The sequence below is a fragment of the Cherax quadricarinatus genome, chromosome 59 (genome assembly GCF_038502225.1).
Source record: "Cherax quadricarinatus isolate ZL_2023a chromosome 59, ASM3850222v1, whole genome shotgun sequence".
NCBI classification, from domain to species: domain Eukaryota; kingdom Metazoa; phylum Arthropoda; class Malacostraca; order Decapoda; family Parastacidae; genus Cherax; species Cherax quadricarinatus.
Window position 1 is genome coordinate 14,826,195 of NC_091350.1, and position 20,715 is coordinate 14,846,909.

Genomic DNA, 20,715 nt, shown 5'->3' on the forward strand with positions numbered 1-20,715 from the left:
GCGGCTTCAAATCAAGCGGGAGAAAGCTGGTAGGCCCACGTGTGAGAGAATGGGTCTGTGTGATCAGTGTGCACCACATAAAAAAAATCCTGCACACACATTGCGTAATGAGAAAAAAAAAACTGATCGTTTTTTTGGAATAAAATGCCGACTTTGAGGTGTATTTTCGTATAGTATTTATCGTTGTATTCGCGTTTTCATGGTCTTAGGTGATAAAATGGAAAACATATTACAGAAATAGAGATGATTTTCATTACTTTGACGATGAAAACGACCTTGAAACTGAGCTCAAAGTAGCGGAAATGTTCGATTTTTACCAATGTTCAGGAGTAAATAAATCACACCACACGTCCAATACACGTCAACTGGGGAGTCTAATATTCTTTCACTAGTGCACTGATATTATTTATACCATTTTTACAATAATGCAGTAGTCTGCATAACAGTAAATTTTGTATTTTTTTTTTGTATGAATAAAAAATCAAAATAGAAAGCAATAATAATATAAGAGGGGCCTAGAGATGTGACTAATGAACAGAGCATATGTTATTTTAGTGCCACAAATGTCTACCTTGTTTATTCTGGACCCTATTTTGAAATTGGCATCTTTTTTAGTTTGCATGAAATTGGCCAAATTGCCAATTTCTGACCACCATATTGGGTAGTCCAAATTAGTAAATGGGAGGTTTCTTGTACTCAGCTGATAGATAAAATGGAGTTCTAAAGAAATAGCTATGAGTTTGGTCAACTGGAACAATGGAATTGGCTGAAAATAGGGCTCAAAGTCGGCAAAATCGCCGATATGCATATGTCGCCGAGACCGCTAACATTGCGGGAGCATAATTCCATGAGTTTTCGACCAAATTTCGAACTTTTGGTGTCATTACCATTGGGAAAAGATTCTCTATCATTTCATAAGAAAAAATAATTTTTTTTTTTTCAAAATTTCAGCGACATAGAATGACAGTTCCAGAAAGGGGCCTGAAACAGTCAAAGGGTTAAATTCACTCACATCACCACTAGTTGCAGGCAATTTCTTTACCAAATCGTTATGCAACTGCCTAGCCTTTTCACAAATGATCGCTCGAGAGATGCTATCTCCTGCTATCTGTTTTTCATTTATCCACACCAGTAACAATTTCTTAACATTTTCTAACACTTGCGGTCGCTGTTTCGTAATCACAGTTGCACCTTTTGCAAGAACAGCTTCCTTAATTGCCGTTTTCCTGGTCACTATAGTAGAGATGGTTGATTGGGGTTTATTATACAACCTGACCAGCTCCGACACACGCACTCCACTTTCGTACTTTGCAATTATCTCTTTCTTCATTTCATAAGTCATTAGCGATTTTTTTTCTCGAAGGGTTGGCACTAGAAGCTTTCTTGGGGCCCATGGTGACTTATTTTGCAGAAACAAGCACCAAACACAGTGATAATATGATTAATATGGAATGTACCGAATGTATCCTTAGATGCGCGCACACACTGACTGGCTTGTAAACACTAGCACACACGGAGCAGTTCAGGCCACACTTGGACAGGTCTCGTACGAATCGCATTGAATACCGGGTTTTCAATCAAATACAGAGGAAAAAATTTTGTGTTAAAATGCATCGAAAACCGGATTTATCGAATACCGATGCCATCGAATACCGGGGGTCCACTGTATTCTCCCTGTCTTCTACACACCCTAACCTGAGCCTCACTATCCTCATAAAAGCTCTTTACAGCATTTAGTAACTTACCACCTATTCCATATACTTGCAACATCTGCCACATTGCTCCTCTATCCACTCTATCATATGCCTTTTCTAAATCCATAAATACAATAAAAACTTCCCTACCTTTATCTAAATATTTTTTTTTATTATTATTATCACACTGGCCGATTCCCACCAAGGCAGGGTGGCCCGAAAAAGAAAAACTTTCAACATCATTCACTCCATCACTGTCTTGCCAGAAGGGTGCTTTACACTACAGTTTTTAAACTGCAACATTAACACCCCTCCTTCAGAGTGCAGGCACTGTACTTCCCATCTCCAGGACTCAAGTCCGGCCTGCCGGTTTCCCTGAATCCCTTCATAAATGTTACTTTGCTCACACTCCAACAGCACGTCAAGTATTAAAAACCATTCGTCTCCATTCACTCCTATCAAACACGCTCACGCATGCCTGCTGGAAGTCCAAGCCCCTCGCACACAAAACCTCCTTTACCCCCTCCCTCCAACCTTTCCTAGGCCGACCCCTACCCCGCCTTCCTTCCACTACAGACTGATACACTCTTGAAGTCATTCTGTTTCGCTCCATTCTCTCTACATGTCCGAACCACCTCAACAACCCTTCCTCAGCCCTCTGGACAACAGTTTTGGTAATCCCGCACCTCCTCCTAACTTCCAAACTACGAATTCTCTGCATTATATTCACACCACACATTGCCCTCAGACATGACATCTCCACTGCCTCCAGCCTTCTCCTCGCTGTAACATTCATCACCCACGCTTCACACCCGTATAAGAGCGTTGGTAAAACTATACTCTCATACATTCCCCTCTTTGCCTCCAAGGACAAAGTTCTTTGTCTCCACAGACTCCTAAGTGCACCACTCACTCTTTTTCCCTCATCAATTCTATGATTCACCTCATCTTTCATAGACCCATCCGCTGACACGTCCACTCCCAAATATCTGAATATGTTCACCTCCTCCATACTCTCTCCCTCCAATCTGATATCCAATCTTTCATCACCTAATCTTTTTGTTATCCTCATAACCTTACTCTTTCCTATATTCACCTTTAATTTTCTTCTTTTGCACACCCTACCAAATTCATCCACCAATCTCTGCAACTTCTCTTCAGAATCTCCCAAGAGCACAGTGTCATCAGCAAAGAGCAGCTGTGACAAGTCCCACTTTGTGTGTGATTCTTTATCTTTTAACTCCACGCCTCTTGCCAAGACCCTCGCATTTACTTCTCTTACAACCCCATCTATAAATATATTAAACAACCACGGTGACATCACACATCCTTGTCTAAGGCCTACTTTTACTGGGAAAAAATTTCCCTCTTTCCTACATACTCTAACTTGAGCCTCACTATCCTCGTAAAAACTCTTCACTGCTTTCAGTAACCTACCTCCTACACCATACACTTGCAACATCTGCCACATTGCCCCCCTATCCACCCTGTCATACGCCTTTTCCAAATCCATAAATGCCACAAAGACCTCTTTAGCCTTATCTAAATACTGTTCACTTATATGTTTCACTGTAAACACCTGGTCCACACACCCCCTACCTTTCCTAAAGCCTCCTTGTTCATCTGCTATCCTATTCTCCGTCTTACTCTTAATTCTTTCAATTATAACTCTACCATACACTTTACCAGGTATACTCAACAGACTTCTTTCTTTCTTTCTTTCAACACACCGGCCGTATCCCACCGAGGCAGGGTGGCCCAAAAGAAAAAACCAAAGTTTCTCCTTTCAAATTTAGTAATATATACAGGAGAAGGGGTTACTAGCCCCTTGCTCCCACTCAACAGACTTACCCCCCTATAATTTTTGCACTCTCTTTTATCCCCTTTGCCTTTATACAAAGGAACTATGCATGCTCTCTGCCAATCCCTAGGTACCTTACCCTCTTCCATACATTTATTAAATAATTGCACCAACCACTCCAAAACTATATCCCCACCTGCTTTTAACATTTCTATCTTTATCCCATCAATCCCGGCTGCCTTACCCCCTTTCATTTTACCTACTGCCTCACGAACTTCCCCCCACACTCACAACTGGCTCTTCCTCACTCCTACAAGATGTTATTCCTCCTTGCCCTATACACGAAATCACAGCTTCCCTATCTTCATCAACATTTAACAATTCCTCAAAATATTCCCTCCATCTTCCCAATACCTCTAACTCTCCATTTAATAACTCTCCTCTCCTATTTTTAACTGACAAATCCATTTGTTCTCTAGGCTTTCTTAACTTGTTAATCTCACTCCAAAACTTTTTCTTATTTTCAACAAAATTTGTTGATAACATCTCACCCACTCTCTCATTTGCTCTCTTTTTACATTGCTTCACCACTCTCTTAACCTCTCTCTTTTTCTCCATATACTCTTCCCTCCTTGCATCACTTCTACTTTGTAAAAACTTCTCATATGCTAACTTTTTCTCCCTTACTACTCTCTTTACATCATCATTCCACCAATCGCTCCTCTTCCCTCCTGCACCCACTTTCCTGTAACCACAAACTTCTGCTGAACACTCTAACACTACATTTTTAAACCTACCCCATACCTCTTCGACCCCATTGCCTATGCTCTCATTAGCCCATCTATCCTCCAACAGCTGTTTATATCTTACCCTAACTGCCTCCTCTTTTAGTTTATAAACCTTCACCTCTCTCTTCCCTGATGCTTCTATTCTCCTTGTATCCCATCTACCTTTTACTCTCAGTGTAGCTACAACTAGAAAGTGATCTGATATATCTGTGGCCCCTCTATAAACATGTACATCCTGAAGTCTACTCAACAGTCTTTTATCTACCAATACATAATCCAACAAACTATTGTCATTTTGCCCTACATCATATCTTGTATACTTATTTATCCTCTTTTTCTTAAAATATGTATTACCTATAACTAAACCCCTTTCTATACAAAGTTCAATCAAAGGGCTCCCATTATCATTTACACGTGGCACCCCAAACTTACCTACCACACCCTCTCTAAAAGTTTCTCCTACTTTAGCATTCAGGTCCCCTACCACAATTACTCTCTCACTTGGTTCAAAGGCTCCTATACATTCACTTAACATCTCCCAAAATCTCTCTCTCTCCTCTGCATTCCTCTCTTCTCCAGGTGCATACACGCTTATTATGACCCACTTCTCGCATCCAACCTTTACTTTAATCCACATAATTCTTGAATTTACACATTCATATTCTCTTTTCTCCTTCCATAACTGATCATTTAACATTACTGCTACCCCTTCCTTTGCTCTAACTCTCTCAGATACTGAAACTCTCCTGCCCCCTTCAGCTTTGTTTCGCTTAGGGCCAGGACATCCAACTTCTTTTCATTCATAACATCAGCAATCATCTGTTTCTTGTCATCTGCACTACATCCACGCACATTTAAGCATCCCAGTTTTATAAAGTTTTTCTTCTTCTCTTTTTTAGTAAATGTCTACAGGAGAAGGGGTTACTAGCCCATTGCTCCCGGCATTTTAGTCGCCTCATACGACACGCATGGCTTACGGAGGAAAGATTCTTTTCCACTTCCACATGGACAATAGAAGAAATAAATACTGTTCACATATATGCTTCAATGTAAACACTTGATCTACACATCCCCTACCCACTCTGAAGCCTCCCTGCTCATCTGCATTCCTACATTCTGTCTTACCTCTAATTCTTTCAATTATAACCCTTATTCCTCTATAATTTTTACAATCTCTTTTGTCCCCTTTCCCTTTATATAAAGGGACTATACATGCTCTCCGCCAATCCCTAGGTACCTTCCCCTCTTTCATACATTTATTAAACAAAAATACCAACCACTCCAACACTATATCTCCCCCTGCTTTTAACATTTCTGTCATGATCCCATCAGTTCCAGCTGCTTTACCCCCTTTCATTCTACATAATGCCTCACGTACCTCCACCACACTTACATTCTGCTCTTCTTTACTCCTAAAAGATGGTATACCTCCCTGGCCAGTGCATGAAATTACCGCCTCCCTTTCTTCCTCAACATTTAAAAGTTCCTCAAAATATTCTCGCCATCTACCTAATACCTCCCTCTCCCCATCTACTAACTCCCCTCCTCTGTTTTTAACTGACAAATCCATACTTTCCCTAGGCATCTCATATTTTTGTTTATTTATTCTACTGTGGGGTGTATTTATCATCTTTATATGTTATGTATCATGTTTATTATATAATTTTGAAAAAATATCATAGATGGATTAAAGAAAATGTGTATATTAATGTAATATATGACATTTAATGAGATTCAGTGATTATTATTTTTATTATCATTACTAATATGGCGTCACTCGTACAAATTGTCTAGCTAACACATCTCATATTTATGTTTATTTATTCTACTGTAGGGTGTATTTATCATCTTTATATGTTATGTATCGTGTTTATTATATAATTTTGAAAAAATATCATAGATGGATTAATGAAAAAATATATATTAACGTAATGTACAACATTTAGTGAGACTTGATTATTATTATCAATCAATCAAGTTTATTCTCTGTAAGGATTACAATGTAGGGTTTACAGATTTTTAATATCGTGTGGTTTACATGTTTTAAAATACTAATTACAGAGGGGGCCACTAGGACACCTAGCATGGCTAGGCATTTCGGGCAGACTTAGATTAATTCTAAACTTTAAATTATTACTGATTATGGTATTAAGGCTAAGTGACTACATTATAGTTGTGGGTTTAGCAATGTGAATGCTTTTGTTTTGGCACAATACATAGTGTCTATATTGGAGTATAATAGGCAAACTTATGACTAGTTAGGATTCATTATTTTAAGATTAAGATTTGTATTTCTGTGTTTATAGTCAGTGGGTGAGTAAGTGTAAGTGTGAACCACCAGGTGGTTTACATGTAGTTAGTTGACGGGGTGTATCAGGGAGATAAGATGTTTTCTAACTGTAGTTTTGAAAGTGATGAATGTGTCTGCAGTTCTAGGGTTTTCAGGTAGGGTGTTCCAGATTTTAGGCCCTTTGACACACATTGAATTTTTGTAAAGGTTTAGTCGGACACGGGGAATGTCATAGAGATGTTTGTGTCTGGTGTTATGCCTGTGGGTCCTGTCACAACTATCAAGAAAGCATTTTAGGTCAAGGTTAATATGGAATTTAAGGTCTAAATGGCATCTCGAGACATAAGACACTGATTTTAACCCTTAAACTGTCCAAACAGATTTACGTTCACATGCATAGTGCTCCAAAAGTAGATCTACGGATTTTTACATATTTTCAAATACATATAACAAAAAAAAAAGTAGATTAAGTTGTTTTACACATTTTCAAATAAAAAAAAATCTACATTTTTTACATACTTTCAAATGTTGAAAAAACGTAGATCTACGTTTGGACAGTTTAAGGGTTAATGTGTACCTGCATGTCAGTACAGTGTGCAAGTTTATTTAGGTACAGGTATACAAAAGTATAATTATCAGCGTATACATAAAATATGAAATAACTTTTGAAAACACTTGAAATTTGGAGTTTCCAGACACAATGGAGAGACGTAGTGCTTACGGATCTCACATAGAATGTAAACAAACCGGGTGGGGCGCAGTGACCATATTAGAAAGTCAGGTGGGGGAGCCATATAGAGAGTTTTGGTCATAATTTGAAATGACCGTGTTAGTGGAACACCGCAAAGCAAAATGCCATAAAGCGGGGCCCTACTGTACATAGGATTACAATGAATTCTAAATTCAAAGAGATTTAGAGATTGTAGAGTGTTGGACATGTTATATTTTTCTGGAACTCCCCTTTACACTATAGTCAGGACTAGACATTTGCAGATAGGTGAGGTTCCATTGTGCATTACTGCACTGTGTGTACAAATATTTTGTAGAGAATAAATGTGGCAGTACAGCCACAACTTGCAGTACAGTCACAAACTGGAAATAATAATAGTCGACTTTTTTATCCATCTTTGACAATAACTGGGTCATGTCTTAATAATAATACAGGATAAACCATTGTATCATGCAGCTTTTCTTTAAATTTGTGACTTAAGGTGTAAAACATTTCATTAAGACTAAATAAATAATTTATTGATAATTTTTAATAATCAGGCAAGCTTAAGCAGCAAGGTGGCGCAGAGAATGATGATGGGATTATTTGCTGGAAACAGTAATCAAAGAATAGAGTTTGTGCGTATGAAGGGACCTCAGGGAAAGGGACATGCGGAGATGGCTGTGACCAAACCAAAAGGTTAGTTATCAAATCTTAGACTGTGAATGCTCATATGCATATTATTGTAGTCACTTTGGTTAACTGACAGGTATGGATGATATACTTGAAGCAAGAACAGAGGAGTCTTTAACCCTTTGACTGTCGCGGCCGTACATATACGTCTTATGAGGTACCGTGTTTGACGTATATATACTCATAAATTCTAGCGGCTTCAAATCAAGAAGGAGAAAGCTGGTAGGCCCACATGTGAGAGAATGGGTCTGTGTGGTCAGTGTGCACCATATAAAAAAAATCCTGGAGCACGCAGTGCATAATTAGAAAAAAAAAAACTCCGACCGTTTTTTTTAATTAAAATGCCGACTTTGTGGTCTATTTTCGTATAGTATTTATGGTTGTATTCTCGTTTTCTTGGTCTCATTTGATAGAATGGAAAACATATTATAGATTTTGATTGATTTTACTATAAAAAGAACCTGGAAATGGAGCTCAAAGTAGGGGAAATGTTTGATTTTTGCCCATGTTCAAAAGTAAACAAATGATGTCATTGTCCAACAAATGTCCAACTAGCCATTCTAATATGCAGTCATGAATGGGTTGATGTTATTTATACAATTATTACAGTATTGCAGTAGTCTGCATAATAGTAAATCTTCTATTTTTTGTTTGAATAAAAATTCAAAATAGAAAGCAAGAGTAATATCAGAGGGGCCTGGAGACATGACCGATGAACAAAGAAAATGTTATTTTAGAGCCAGGAATGTCTGCATTGTTCATTCTGGACCTTATTTTGAAATTGTCATATTTTTTAATTTTCGTGAAATTGGCCAAATTGCAAATTTCTGACCACGTTATTGGGTAGTTGAAATTGGTAAATGGGCAGTTTCTTGTACTCAATCGATAGAAAAAAATGGAGTTCTAAAGAAATAGCTATGAGTTTGGTTGACTGGAACAATGAAATTAACCGAAAATAGGGCTCAAAGTGGGCGAAATCGCCGTTTGTAAATATCGCCGAGGTCGCTAACTTCGCGAGACCGTAATTCCGTCAGTTTTCCATCAAATTTCGTTTTTTGGTGTCATTACAATCGGGAAAAGATTCTCTATCATTTCATAAGAAAAAATAAATTTTGTCTTTTTTGAAATTTTGCGACACCAGGAGACACCTCAGGATTGGGGGTTGTGACAGTCAAGGGGTTAGTAATGCTTAAAAAAAATTGCTAATTGATAATACTTCTGCAGGTAATTGATATGTATGCTGAATATCCAGACACGCATGGATAATTACTAAATTAAGATGAAATACAGTGGAACCTCGGTTTTCATGTGCCCTAGTTTGTATGTAAAACTATAGTTATTAGAGGCCTGAGTTTGCTACCATCTGCAGCTCATAAGACTGCCATCCCCACGAGCCCCTTTGAGGCGGGGTAGATGGCAGACCAGAGGCCTAGCTTCTCTCTACGAGCCCCGTGAGGGCGGGGAATGTGGCTAGGCCTGGGGACACTTGGTCCCAAAGATGAGGAGGTACTGTACCTCCTCCCATGGGAGACTTAAGTCTCGAGACACTCCCCAGATAGGGAGCCAAGGCCGGGTCACCACTACTTGGAAAATACCCGGGCCGGGAGAATACCGGCGAATAAAAAAAAAAAAAAAATAGTTATTCTCTAAAAAAATAATTTTTTGCTAATATTTCCCATAAGAAATAATGTAAATCCAATTAATCCATTCCAGATACCCAAAAATATTAACAAAAAATACATTTTGTAGAGAATAACTACAGTTTCACATTCAAACTGGGGAATACGAAAACAGAGGCTCTTCTCTGTTCATTTAATAATATATAATCTAAGTGAACAAGACATGAAGTAAGATCAGTTATGAAGTGATCAGTTAACTCACACGTGGGGGTGGCTAAGGAAATTAATATTCAGAAAATTTGTGAAGAATTTAAGCTTTTGTATTGACATACTAAGAACCGTCCATGTGTGCTTGGGATTACCAGAAGTGGTGTGTATTTTGAAAGAAGGAACAGTATGCAGTTTAAATTTTAAAGTCAGTAATATGGTAAATTACTGAATAAATTAAATTAATAGAAATATTTTTGCATAAAGTATATTATTGTTATGGAAGAGTAGGATAGTAAGAAGAAAACATTTAGTATATACTTATACTTGTCTCTCCATTAATTTATAACAGCAGTATGGTGCTTCATGACTTGCAAAATGAGTGCATTTTGTAGTTATACAGTGATAATAGCATAACTGTGGTGGAATCAGTTAGGTTTACAATGTACAGTACATTTATACTTTTACAGCAGTGGGAACATAGTTTATTGTCACATGTACATTATACTAGACCTGTGTGGAGATAATGAGAAGAGAAGACAGACAAGATGGGTCAGCTGTCACAGGAGGCTGACATAGCAAATATTTGTCTTAACCCTTTGACTGTCGCAACCCCAAATCCTGAGGTGTCTCCTGGTGTCAAAAAATTTTTGAAAAAAAAAAAAAAATTCCTTATGAAATGACAGAGAATCTTTTCCTGATGGTAATGACACCAAAATAACGAAATTTGATGGAAAACTTAGGGAATTACACACTCGCGAAGTCAGTGACCTCGGCGATATTTGCGAATCGGCAATTTCACCCACTATGAGCCCTATTTTTGGCTAATTTCATTGTTTCAGTCAACCAAACTCATAGCTATTTCTTTAGAACTCCATTTGTTCTATCGATTGAGTGCAAGAAACTGCCCATTTACTGATTTCAGCTACCCAATAACATGGTCAGAAATTTGCAATTTGGCCAATTTCACGCAAATTAAAAAATATGCCAATTTCAAAATAAGGTCCAGAATGAACAATGCAGACATTCCTGGCTCTAAAATAACATTTTCTTTGTTCATCAGTCATGTCTCCAGGCCCCTCTGATATTATTCTTGCTTTCTATTTTGAATTTTTATTCAAACAAAAAATAGAAGATTTACTGTTATACAGATGACTGCAATATTGTAATAATTGTATAAATAATGTCAACCCATTCATGACTGCATATTAGAATAGCTAGTTGGACATTTATTGGACAATGACATCATTTGTTTACTTTTGAACATCGGCAAAAATCAAACATTTCCCCTACTTTGAGCTCCATTTCAAGGATCTTTTCATAGTAAAACCAATCAAAATCATCTCTATTTCTAAAATATGTTTCCATTCTATCAAATGAGACCAAGAAAACGAGAATACAACCATAAATACTATACGAATATACACCACAAATTTGACGTTTTAATCTTAAAACATGGTCAGAGTTTTTTTTCTCATGCACTGTGTACTGCACGATTTTTTTCATATGGTGCACACTGGCCACGAAGACCCATTCTCTCACATGTGGGCCTACCAGCTTTCTCCTGCTTGATTTGAAGCCACTAGAATTTTTGAGTATATATACATCAAACGCGGCTTGTAAGATGTATATATATGACCAAAACAGTCAAAGGGTTAAGCATAGGTTTAGGTAATTAGCTGTATTGTGCCTCAGTGGGAAATGGCTTTGACGTGTTAAAATAAATAAATAAATAAATATATATATATATATATATATATATATATATATATATATATATATATATATATATATATATATATATATATATTTATATATATATATATATATTTATATATATATATATATATATATATATATATATATATTTATATAAGAAAATGTGAAGCCCTTGATGCAGCCAGTTACTAATTAAAACATTGAATATTTTCTGTCATTTTATTATATTAGTCATTGAGTCTACATACACTAATATACAATTGTAAAAATTTAATGAAGTTAAAATTGTCATTTATGTATTTTCCAAAGCATGTAATAGCAGCAAGTGGAAAGCCTATTAAAAGTTCGAAAACTCCAATTCTTACTGAAAGGTTTATCTTTATTGTACATTACGAGTGTGTGAGTACAGTAGCTGCTTCTGGGAAGTGAGTGCAGTAGCTGCTTCTGGAGAGTGCAGTAGCAGCTTCTGAGGAGTGAGTGCGGTAACTGCTTCTGGGAAGTGAGTACAGTAGCTGCTTCTGGGAAGTGAGTACAGCAGCTGCTTCTGGAGAGTGCAGTAGCTGCTTCTGAGGAGTGAGTGCGGTAACTGCTTCGGGGAAGTGAGTACAGTAGCTTCTTCTGGGAAGTGAGTACAGTAGCTGCTTCTGGGGAGTGAGTGCAGTAGCAGCTTCTGGAGAGTGCAGTAGCTGCTTCTGAGGAGTGAGTGCAGTAGCTTCTCCTGGGGAGTGAGTGCAGTAGCTTCTCCTGGGGAGTGAGTACAGTAGCTGCTTCTGGGGAGTGAGTACAGTAGCTGCTTCTGGGGAGTGAGTGCATTAGCTGCTCCTGAGATGTGAGTGCAGTAGCTGCTCCTGAGGAGTGAGTGCAGCAGCTGCTGCTGGGGAGTGCAGCAGCTGCTGCTGGGAAGTGAGTGCAGTAGCTTCTCCTGAGGGGTGAGTGCAGCAGCTGCTGCTGGGGAGTGCAGCAGCTGCTGCTGGGAAGTGAGTGCAGTTGCTGCTCCTGAGGAGTGAGTGCAGTAGCTGCTGCTGGGGAGTGAGTGCAGTAGCTGATGTTGGGAAGTGAGTACAGTTGCTGTTCCTGAGGAGTGAGTGCAGTAGCTGCTTCTGGGGAGTGAGTGCAGTAGCTGCTTCTGGGGAGTGAGTGCAGTAGCTGCTTCTGGGGAGTGAGTGCAGTAGCTGCTTCTGGGGAGTGAGTGCAGTAGCTTCTCCTGGGGAGTGAGTGCAGTAGCTTCTGGGGAGTGAGTGCAGTAGCTGCTTTTGGGGAGTGAGTGCAGTAGCTTCTCCTGGGGAGTAAGTATAGTAGCTGCTTCTGGAGAGTGAGTGCAGTAGCTGCTTCTGGGGAGTGAGTGCAGTAGCTGCTCCTGAGGAGTGAGTGCAGTAGCTGCTTCTGGGGAGTGAGTGCAGTAGCTGCTTTTTGGAAGTGAGTGCGGTAGCTGCTTCTGTGGAGTGAGTGCGGTAGCTGCTCCTGGGGAGTGAGTGCAGTAGCTGCTCCTGGGAAGTGAGTGCAGTAGCTGCTCCTGAGGAGTGAGTGCAGTAGCTGCTCCTGAGGAGTGAGTGCAGTAGCTGCTCCTGAGGAGTGAGTGCAGTAGCTGCTCCTGAGGAGTGAGTGCAGTAGCTGCTCCTGAGGAGTGAGTGCAGTAGCTGCTCCTGGGGAGTGAGTGCAGTAGCTGCTCCTGGGGAGTGAGTGCAGTAGCTGCTTCTGGGGAGTGAGTGCAGTAGCTGCTTCTGGGGAGTGAGTGCAGTAGCTGCTTCTGGGGAGTGAGTGCAGTAGCTGCTTCTGGGGAGTGAGTGCAGTAGCTGCTTCTGGGGAGTGAGTGCAGTAGCTGCTTCTGGGGAGTGAGTGCAGTAGCTGCTTCTGGGGAGTGAGTGCAGTAGCTGCTTCTGGGGAGTGAGTGCAGTAGCTGCTTCTGGGGAGTGAGTGCAGTAGCTGCTTCTGGGGAGTGAGTGCAGTAGCTGCTTCTGGGGAGTGAGTGCAGTAGCTGCTTCTGGGGAGTGAGTGCAGTAGCTGCTTCTGGGGAGTGAGTGCAGTAGCTGCTTCTGGGGAGTGAGTGCAGTAGCTGCTTCTGGGGAGTGAGTGCAGTAGCTGCTTCTGGGGAGTGAGTGCAGTAGCTGCTTCTGGGGAGTGAGTGCAGTAGCTGCTTCTGGGGAGTGAGTGCAGTAGCTGCTTCTGGGGAGTGAGTGCAGTAGCTGCTCCTGGGGAGTGAGTGCAGTAGCTGCTTCTGTGGAGTGAGTGCAGTAGCTGCTTCTGTGGAGTGAGTGCAGTAGCTGCTTCTGGGGAGTGAGTGCAGTAGCTGCTTCTGGGGAGTGAGTGCAGTAGCTGCTTCTGGGGAGTGAGTGCAGTAGCTGCTTCTGGGGAGTGAGTGCAGTAGCTGCTCCTGGGGAGTGAGTGCAGTAGCTTCTCCTGGGGAGTGAGTGCAGTAACTTCTCCTGGGGAGTGAGTGCAGTAACTTCTCCTGGGGAGTGAGTGCAGTAACTTCTCCTGGGGAATGAGTGCAGTAGCTTCTCCTGGGGAGTGAGTGCAGTAGCTTCTCCTGGGGAGTGAGTGCAGTAGCTTCTTCTGGGGAGTGAGTACAGTAGCTGCTTCTGGGGAGTGAGTACAGTAGCTGCTTCTGGGGAGTGAGTGCAGTAGTTGCTTCTGGGGAATGAGTACAATAGCTGCTTTTGGGGAGTGAGTGCATTAGCTGCTCCTGAGATGTGAGTGCAGTAGCTGCTCCTGAGGAGTGAGTGCAGCAGCTGCTGCTGGGGAGTGCAGCAGCTGCTGCTGGGAAGTGAGTGCAGTAGCTTCTCCTGAGGGGTGAGTGCAGCAGCTGCTGCTGGGGAGTGCAGCAGCTGCTGCTGGGAAGTGAGTGCAGTTGCTGCTCCTGAGGAGTGAGTGCAGTAGCTGCTGCTGGGGAGTGAGTGCAGTAGCTGATGTTGGGAAGTGAGTACAGTTGCTGTTCCTGAGGAGTGAGTGCAGTAGCTGCTTCTGGGGAGTGAGTGCAGTAACTTCTCCTGGGGAGTGAGTGCAGTAACTTCTCCTGGGGAGTGAGTGCAGTAGCTTCTTCTGGGGAGTGAGTGCAGTAGCTGCTTTTGGGGAGTGAGTGCAGTAGCTTCTCCTGGGTAGTAAGTATAGTAGCTGCTTCTGGAGAGTGAGTGCAGTAGCTGCTTCTGGGGAGTGAGTACAGTAGCTTCTCCTGGGGAGTGAGTGCAGTAGCAGCTCCTGGGGAGTGAGTGCAGTAGCTGCTCCTGAGGAGTGAGTGCAGTAGCTGCTCCTGAGGAGTGAGTGCAGTAGCTGCTCCTGAGGAGTGAGTGCAGTAGCTGCTTCTGGGGAGTGAGTGCAGTAGCTGCTTTTTGGAAGTGAGTGTGGTAGCTGCTTCTGTGGAGTGAGTGCGGTAGCTGCTTCTGTGGAGTGAGTGCAGTAGCTGCTCCTGAGGAGTGAGTGCAGTAGCTGCTCCTGAGGAGTGAGTGCAGTAGCTGCTTCTGGGGAGTGAGTGCAGTAGCTGCTCCTGGGGAGTGAGTTCAGTAGCTGCTTCTGGGGAGTGAGTGCAGTAGCTGCTTCTGGGGAGTGAGTGTAGTAGCTGCTTCTGGGGAGTGAGTGTAGTAGCTGCTTCTGGGGAGTGAGTGCAGTAGCTGCTTCTGGGGAGTGAGTGCAGTAGCTGCTTCTGGGGAGTGAGTGCAGTAGCTGCTTCTGGGGAGTGAGTGCAGTAGCTGCTTCTGGGGAGTGAGTGCAGTAGCTGCTTCTGGGGAGTGAGTGCAGTAGCTGCTTCTGGGGAGTGAGTGCAGTAGCTGCTTCTGGGGAGTGAGTGCAGTAGCTGCTTCTGGGGAGTGAGTGCAGTAGCTGCTTCTGGGGAGTGAGTGCAGTAGCTGCTTCTGGGGAGTGAGTGCAGTAGCTGCTTCTGGGGAGTGAGTGCAGTAGCTGCTTCTGGGGAGTGAGTGCAGTAGCTGCTTCTGGGGAGTGAGTGCAGTAGCTGCTTCTGGGGAGTGAGTGCAGTGAGCAGTAGCTGCTGGGGAGTGAGTGCAGTAGCTGCTTCTGGGGAGTGAGTGCAGTAGCTGCTTCTGGGGAGTGAGTGCAGTAGCTGCTTCTGGGGAGTGAGTGCAGTAGCTGCTTCTGGGGAGTGAGTGCAGTAGCTGCTTCTGGGGAGTGAGTGCAGTAGCTGCTTCTGGGGAGTGCAGTAGCTGCTTCTGGGGAGTGCAGTAGCTGCTCCTGGGGAGTGAGTGCAGTAGCTGCTTCTGGGGAGTGCAGTAGCTGCTTCTGGGGAGTGCAGTAGCTGCTTCTGGGGAGTGAGTGCAGTAGCTGCTTCTGGGGAGTGAGTGCAGTAGCTGCTTCTGGGGAGTGAGTGCAGTAGCTGCTCCTGGGGAGTGAGTGCAGTAGCTGCTCCTGGGGAGTGTAGCTGCGTGCAGTAGCTGCTTCTGGGGAGTGAGTGCAGTAGCTGCTCCTGGGGAGTGAGTGCAGTAGCTGCTCCTGGGGAGTGAGTGCAGTAGCTGCTCCTGGGGAGTGAGTGCAGTAGCTGCTCCTGGGGAGTGAGTGCAGTAGCTGCTCCTGGGGAGTGAGTGCAGTAGCTGCTCCTGGGGAGTGAGTGCAGTAGCTGCTTCTGGGGAGTGAGTGCAGTAGCTGCTTCTGGGGAGTGAGTGCAGTAGCTGCTTCTGGGGAGTGAGTGCAGTAGCTGCTTCTGGGGAGTGAGTGCAGTAGCTGCTTCTGGGGAGTGAGTGCAGTAGCTGCTTCTGGGGAGTGAGTGCAGTAGCTGCTTCTGGGGAGTGAGTGCAGTAGCTGCTTCTGGGGAGTGAGTGCAGTAGCTGCTTCTGGGGAGTGAGTGCAGTAGCTGCTTCTGGGGAGTGAGTGCAGTAGCTGCTTCTGGGGAGTGAGTGCAGTAGCTGCTTCTGGGGAGTGAGTGCAGTAGCTGCTTCTGGGGAGTGAGTGCAGTAGCTGCTTCTGGGGAGTGAGTGCAGTAGCTGCTTCTGGAGAGTGAGTGCAGTAGCTGCTTCTGGGGAGTGAGTGCAGTAGCTGCTTCTGGGGAGTGAGTGCAGTGGCTGCTTCTGGGGAGTGAGTGCAGTGGCTGCTTCTGGGGAGTGAGTGCAGTGGCTGCTTCTGGGGAGTGAGTGCAGTGGCTGCTTCTGGGGAGTGAGTGCAGTGGCTGCTTCTGGGGAGTGAGTGCAGTGGCTGCTTCTGGGGAGTGAGTGCAGTGGCTGCTTCTGGGGAGTGAGTGCAGTGGCTGCTTCTGGGGAGTGAGTGCAGTGGCTGCTTCTGGGGAGTGAGTGCAGTGGCTGCTGCTGGGGAGTGAGTGCAGTGGCTGCTTCTGGGGAGTGAGTGCAGTGGCTGCTTCTGGGGAGTGAGTGCAGTAGCTGCTTCTGGGAAGTGAGTGCAGTAGCTGCTTCTGGGAAGTGAGTGCAGTAGCTGCTTCTGGGGAGTGAGCGCAGTAGCTGCTTCTGGGGAGTGAGCGCAGTAGCTGCTTCTGGGGAGTGAGCGCAGTAGCTGCTTCTGGGGAGTGAGCGCAGTAGCTGCTTCTGGGGAGTGAGCGCAGTAGCTGCTTCTGGGGAGTGAGCGCAGTAGCTGCTTCTGGGGAGTGAGCGCAGTAGCTGCTTCTGGGGAGTGAGCGCAGTAGCTGCTTCTGGTGAGTGAGCGCAGTAGCTGCTTCTGGGGAGTGAGCGCAGTAGCTGCTTCTGGGGAGTGAGCACAGTAGCTGCTTCTGGGGAGTGAGCGCAGTAGCTGCTTCTGGGGAGTGAGCGCAGTAGCTGCTTCTGGGGAGTGAGCGCAGTAGCTGCTTCTGGGGAGTGAGCGCAGTAGCTGCTTCTGGGGAGTGAGCGCAGTAGCTGCTTCTGGGGAGTGAGCGCAGTAGCTGCTTCTGGGGAGTGAGCGCAGTAGCTGCTTCTGGGGAGTGAGCGCAGTAGCTGCTTCTGGGGAGTGAGCGCAGTAGCTGCTTCTGGGGAGTGAGCGCAGTAGCTGCTTCTGGGGAGTGAGCGCAGTAGCTGCTTCTGGGGAGTGAGCGCAGTAGCTGCTTCTGTGGAGTGAGCGCAGTAGCTGCTTCAGTGGAGTGAGCACAGTAGCTGCTTTTGGGAAGTGAGCGCAGTAGCTGCTTCTGGGGAGCGAGCGCAGTAGCTGCTCCTGGGGAGCGAGCGCGGTAGCTGCTCCTGGGGAGCGAGCGCGGTAGCTGCTCCTGGGGAGCGAGTGCGGTAGCTGCTCCTGGGGAGCGAGTGCGGTAGCTGCTCCTGGGGAGCGAGTGCGGTAGCTGCTCCTGGGGAGTGAGTTCGGTAGCTGCTCCTGGGGAGTGAGTGCGGTAGCTGCTTCTGAGGAGTGCGGTAGCTGCTTCTGGGGAGTGAGTGCGGTAGCTGCTTCTGGGGAGTGAGTGCGGTAGCTGCTTCTGGGGAGTGAGTGCGGTAGCTGCTTCTGAGGAGTGAGTGCGGTAGCTGCTTCTGAGGAGTGAGTGCGGTAGCTGCTTCTGAGGAGTGAGTGCGGTAGCTGCTTCTGAGGAGTGAGTGCGGTAGCTGCTTCTGAGGAGTGAGTGCGGTAGCTGCTTCTGAGGAGTGAGTGCGGTAGCTGCTTCTGAGGAGTGAGTGCGGTAGCTGCTTCTGGGGAGTGAGTGAGCTGATGCCACCTTCGCCCTAACACTGACATGCTTTACCACTGAGCGGGATGAATCATGAAAATGAAATCTTAGTAAATCACTGGAAAATTAAAAACAAGTATTTTCTGAAAATAAAATTTAGGTGAAACCTAATTTCTTACAGGATTTCCTATAATTATGGAGCTCAGTATTTAAGATACGTGATGTGAAAGACAAGAGTGAATTGAAGAGAATGGGTAGTTAATGTTTAATTGCAAGAATATTGTGGGAAAGTATGGTAATTGTGCAGAATGACTGTGCTAATAGTAGTCTGTAGTTGAGTTAGTGTAGGTTTCCATGGTGGATACTGCATAGTAACTTAGAAATTTTCATGTTTATATGCTCTGTGTATAATGTAATAAATTTATTTTGTATGGTTTTTCCTCTCAAGGGAAGTTCCTTGATGCTGGTGAGGGGCTCTTCATCTAGGGAATTGGATCTGTGCTCCAGTTCCCTGAATCGAGTCTGAATACCTTCCATTCCCACCCCCCCCACGTGCGCTGTGTAATCCTACTGGTTTAGCGCTCCCCCATGATTATAATAACAATAATAATATTTGTACTGTTTTTATAAAATTTGAATAGCTGTACATTACTGAATAACATTGCCAAAACCTATCAAACTCGGTAAACAGAAATATCTACATACTTGTAGATATTTATGTTTAATGAATAATTCGTGATTTGTGTTAATTGTTAAAGGTATGTTCTACATACTGTTAATAATTTTAGGCGATAACAAGTAGATTTATTTCTTGCTTATGCTAAGGCATTTTGTATTGTAACTTTTAATTATAAGCCAATGTTTGTGTTGTCAGGTTCCGGTGTGGAGACACCAACATCAGAGCCCGGTGTGAGTTTAACTGACATGTGGGACTGTGACTGGGAAGATGAGCCTGAAGATAGGTTTATTTACCGTCACCAGGTGAGTGTATCCATTTAACCCTCCTTCAGCAATTAATCTGACTGTAAACTGTTTCCTCTTCATGATCTTACTTAATAGTCATGCACAGATAATGACACATCAGCCTTATCATACAGGCATCCTTGGTATCTCATGTATTTATGATGGTTTAGTGCCGAAGACTTTTTTAATGAAATGTGTTGCTGTTAATTTTGTTGGACACCTCTGCTGCATCTGATACCATTTATGAATTAGAGATGAATGATCTTTTCGGCCATGTCCATAAAGATACTGCACTGTCACTTCTGAAATTGTATCTTTCTGGTCAGCCATATTAAATAGTGGTCAATGATTCTTTACCTGAGCTATCTCCTTTACCCTATGTCATTCCTCAGGGCTCTGTTCTTGGACCAGTATTGTTTACTGTCTGATGTAGTCTTACTGTTGGATGTGCTTGGGATTGAAAAAAATTATTATACTGATGATATACAAGCATACATCCAGGGTTTAAATGTGGAAGATGCAAAACTACTTTAACTTTCTCTTGCTGGATAGAACTTGGATGGCAGATAGAAAATTGACACTAAATGGGGGTTAAGACAGAGGTTTTGATTGTCAGAAGAAGTACAAATTGGAAATTTTGGTGCTTTGATTGTGGTACTATCAGTTTGCAGCCTGTGGGATCAGTGAAGGATCTGGACTTTATCAACATGATTGTTTCATTTTGAATTGATTTTGGCAGTTTAGGGATTTGCCTAACTATTTGCTAAAATGACTAGGGCTCTCATTAGTCCCAACTTGTATGAGCTGCATAGGCTCCATAGCAAGGCAAGAATTGAATTTGTACTCTACCTTCTGTGAATTACTGCAGATCCTTTTAGACTGATTGAACCTTGTGCTGATGGGAAGAAATCATTTGCAGAATGATTTCTGAGAGATTGTTTAACAGGAACAAGACTGTTCGTGCTCTAAAGTATAAGTTGAAAGCATGTCTCGTTTCTTGCATTTATGGTCCTGATCATACTTTAAATCTTTATTGTTGTTGCTTTTATTCCTTGGTGTGCAAGTGCATATTATTTTCTTGAAAGAACATGTGCTCAAGAATAACAAAATCCCAAATTATCATTATTATTACTTTTTTCTTGACACTGGCCGTCTCCCAACAAGATAGGGTGACTTGAAAACAAAGAAATATTTCACCATTACTCGCTCTTATTGCTGTCTTGCCATAGGCACGCTGATACTACAGTTCACATCCCCCTCCAAACAGCAAATATCCCCAACTTTCAGAGTGCAGGTACTGTACTTCCTGCCTTCAGAACTCTTAGGTCCAACCATCCAGTTTTCCCTGAATCTCTTCACAAATGTTTTTTTCTTACACTCCAACAACTCGAGTCCCAAAAACCATTTGTTTCCTCTCTTGTGTAACTTGTTCACACAAGCCTTCTGGATATCCATGCTCCTCACATGCAAAACATCTTTTATCCTCTCCCTCCAGCCTTTCCTAGGGTGACCCCTACCCTGCCTTCCCTTCACCATAGATTTATACACCCTCCAAGTCATCCTATTTTGCTTCATCATCTCTTAAGGTTAGTGGACAAGTTTGGGAGTGTGTGTAAAGGTAGAAAGTTGAAAGTGAACATAGAAAAGAGTAAGATGATGAGGGTATCAAATGATTTAGATAAAGAAAAATTGGATATCAAATTGGGGAGGAGGAG

The 20,715-nt window shown here is 43.4% G+C and overlaps 1 protein-coding gene across 1 annotated transcript in view; it reads left to right on the forward strand.

Annotated features, from left to right (window-relative positions):
- Window positions 1–7,842: 7,842 nt before the first annotated feature.
- The window catches only part of LOC128698727 (uncharacterized), a gene marked incomplete at its 5' end in the record, with an annotated part of 106,162 nt that continues 93,289 nt past the window's right edge, over window positions 7,843–20,715 (forward strand). The window contains 2 exon segments of the mRNA XM_070097767.1: window positions 7,843–7,981; window positions 18,912–19,018. Coding sequence (XP_069953868.1) covers window positions 7,843–7,981; window positions 18,912–19,018 — 246 coding nt within the window.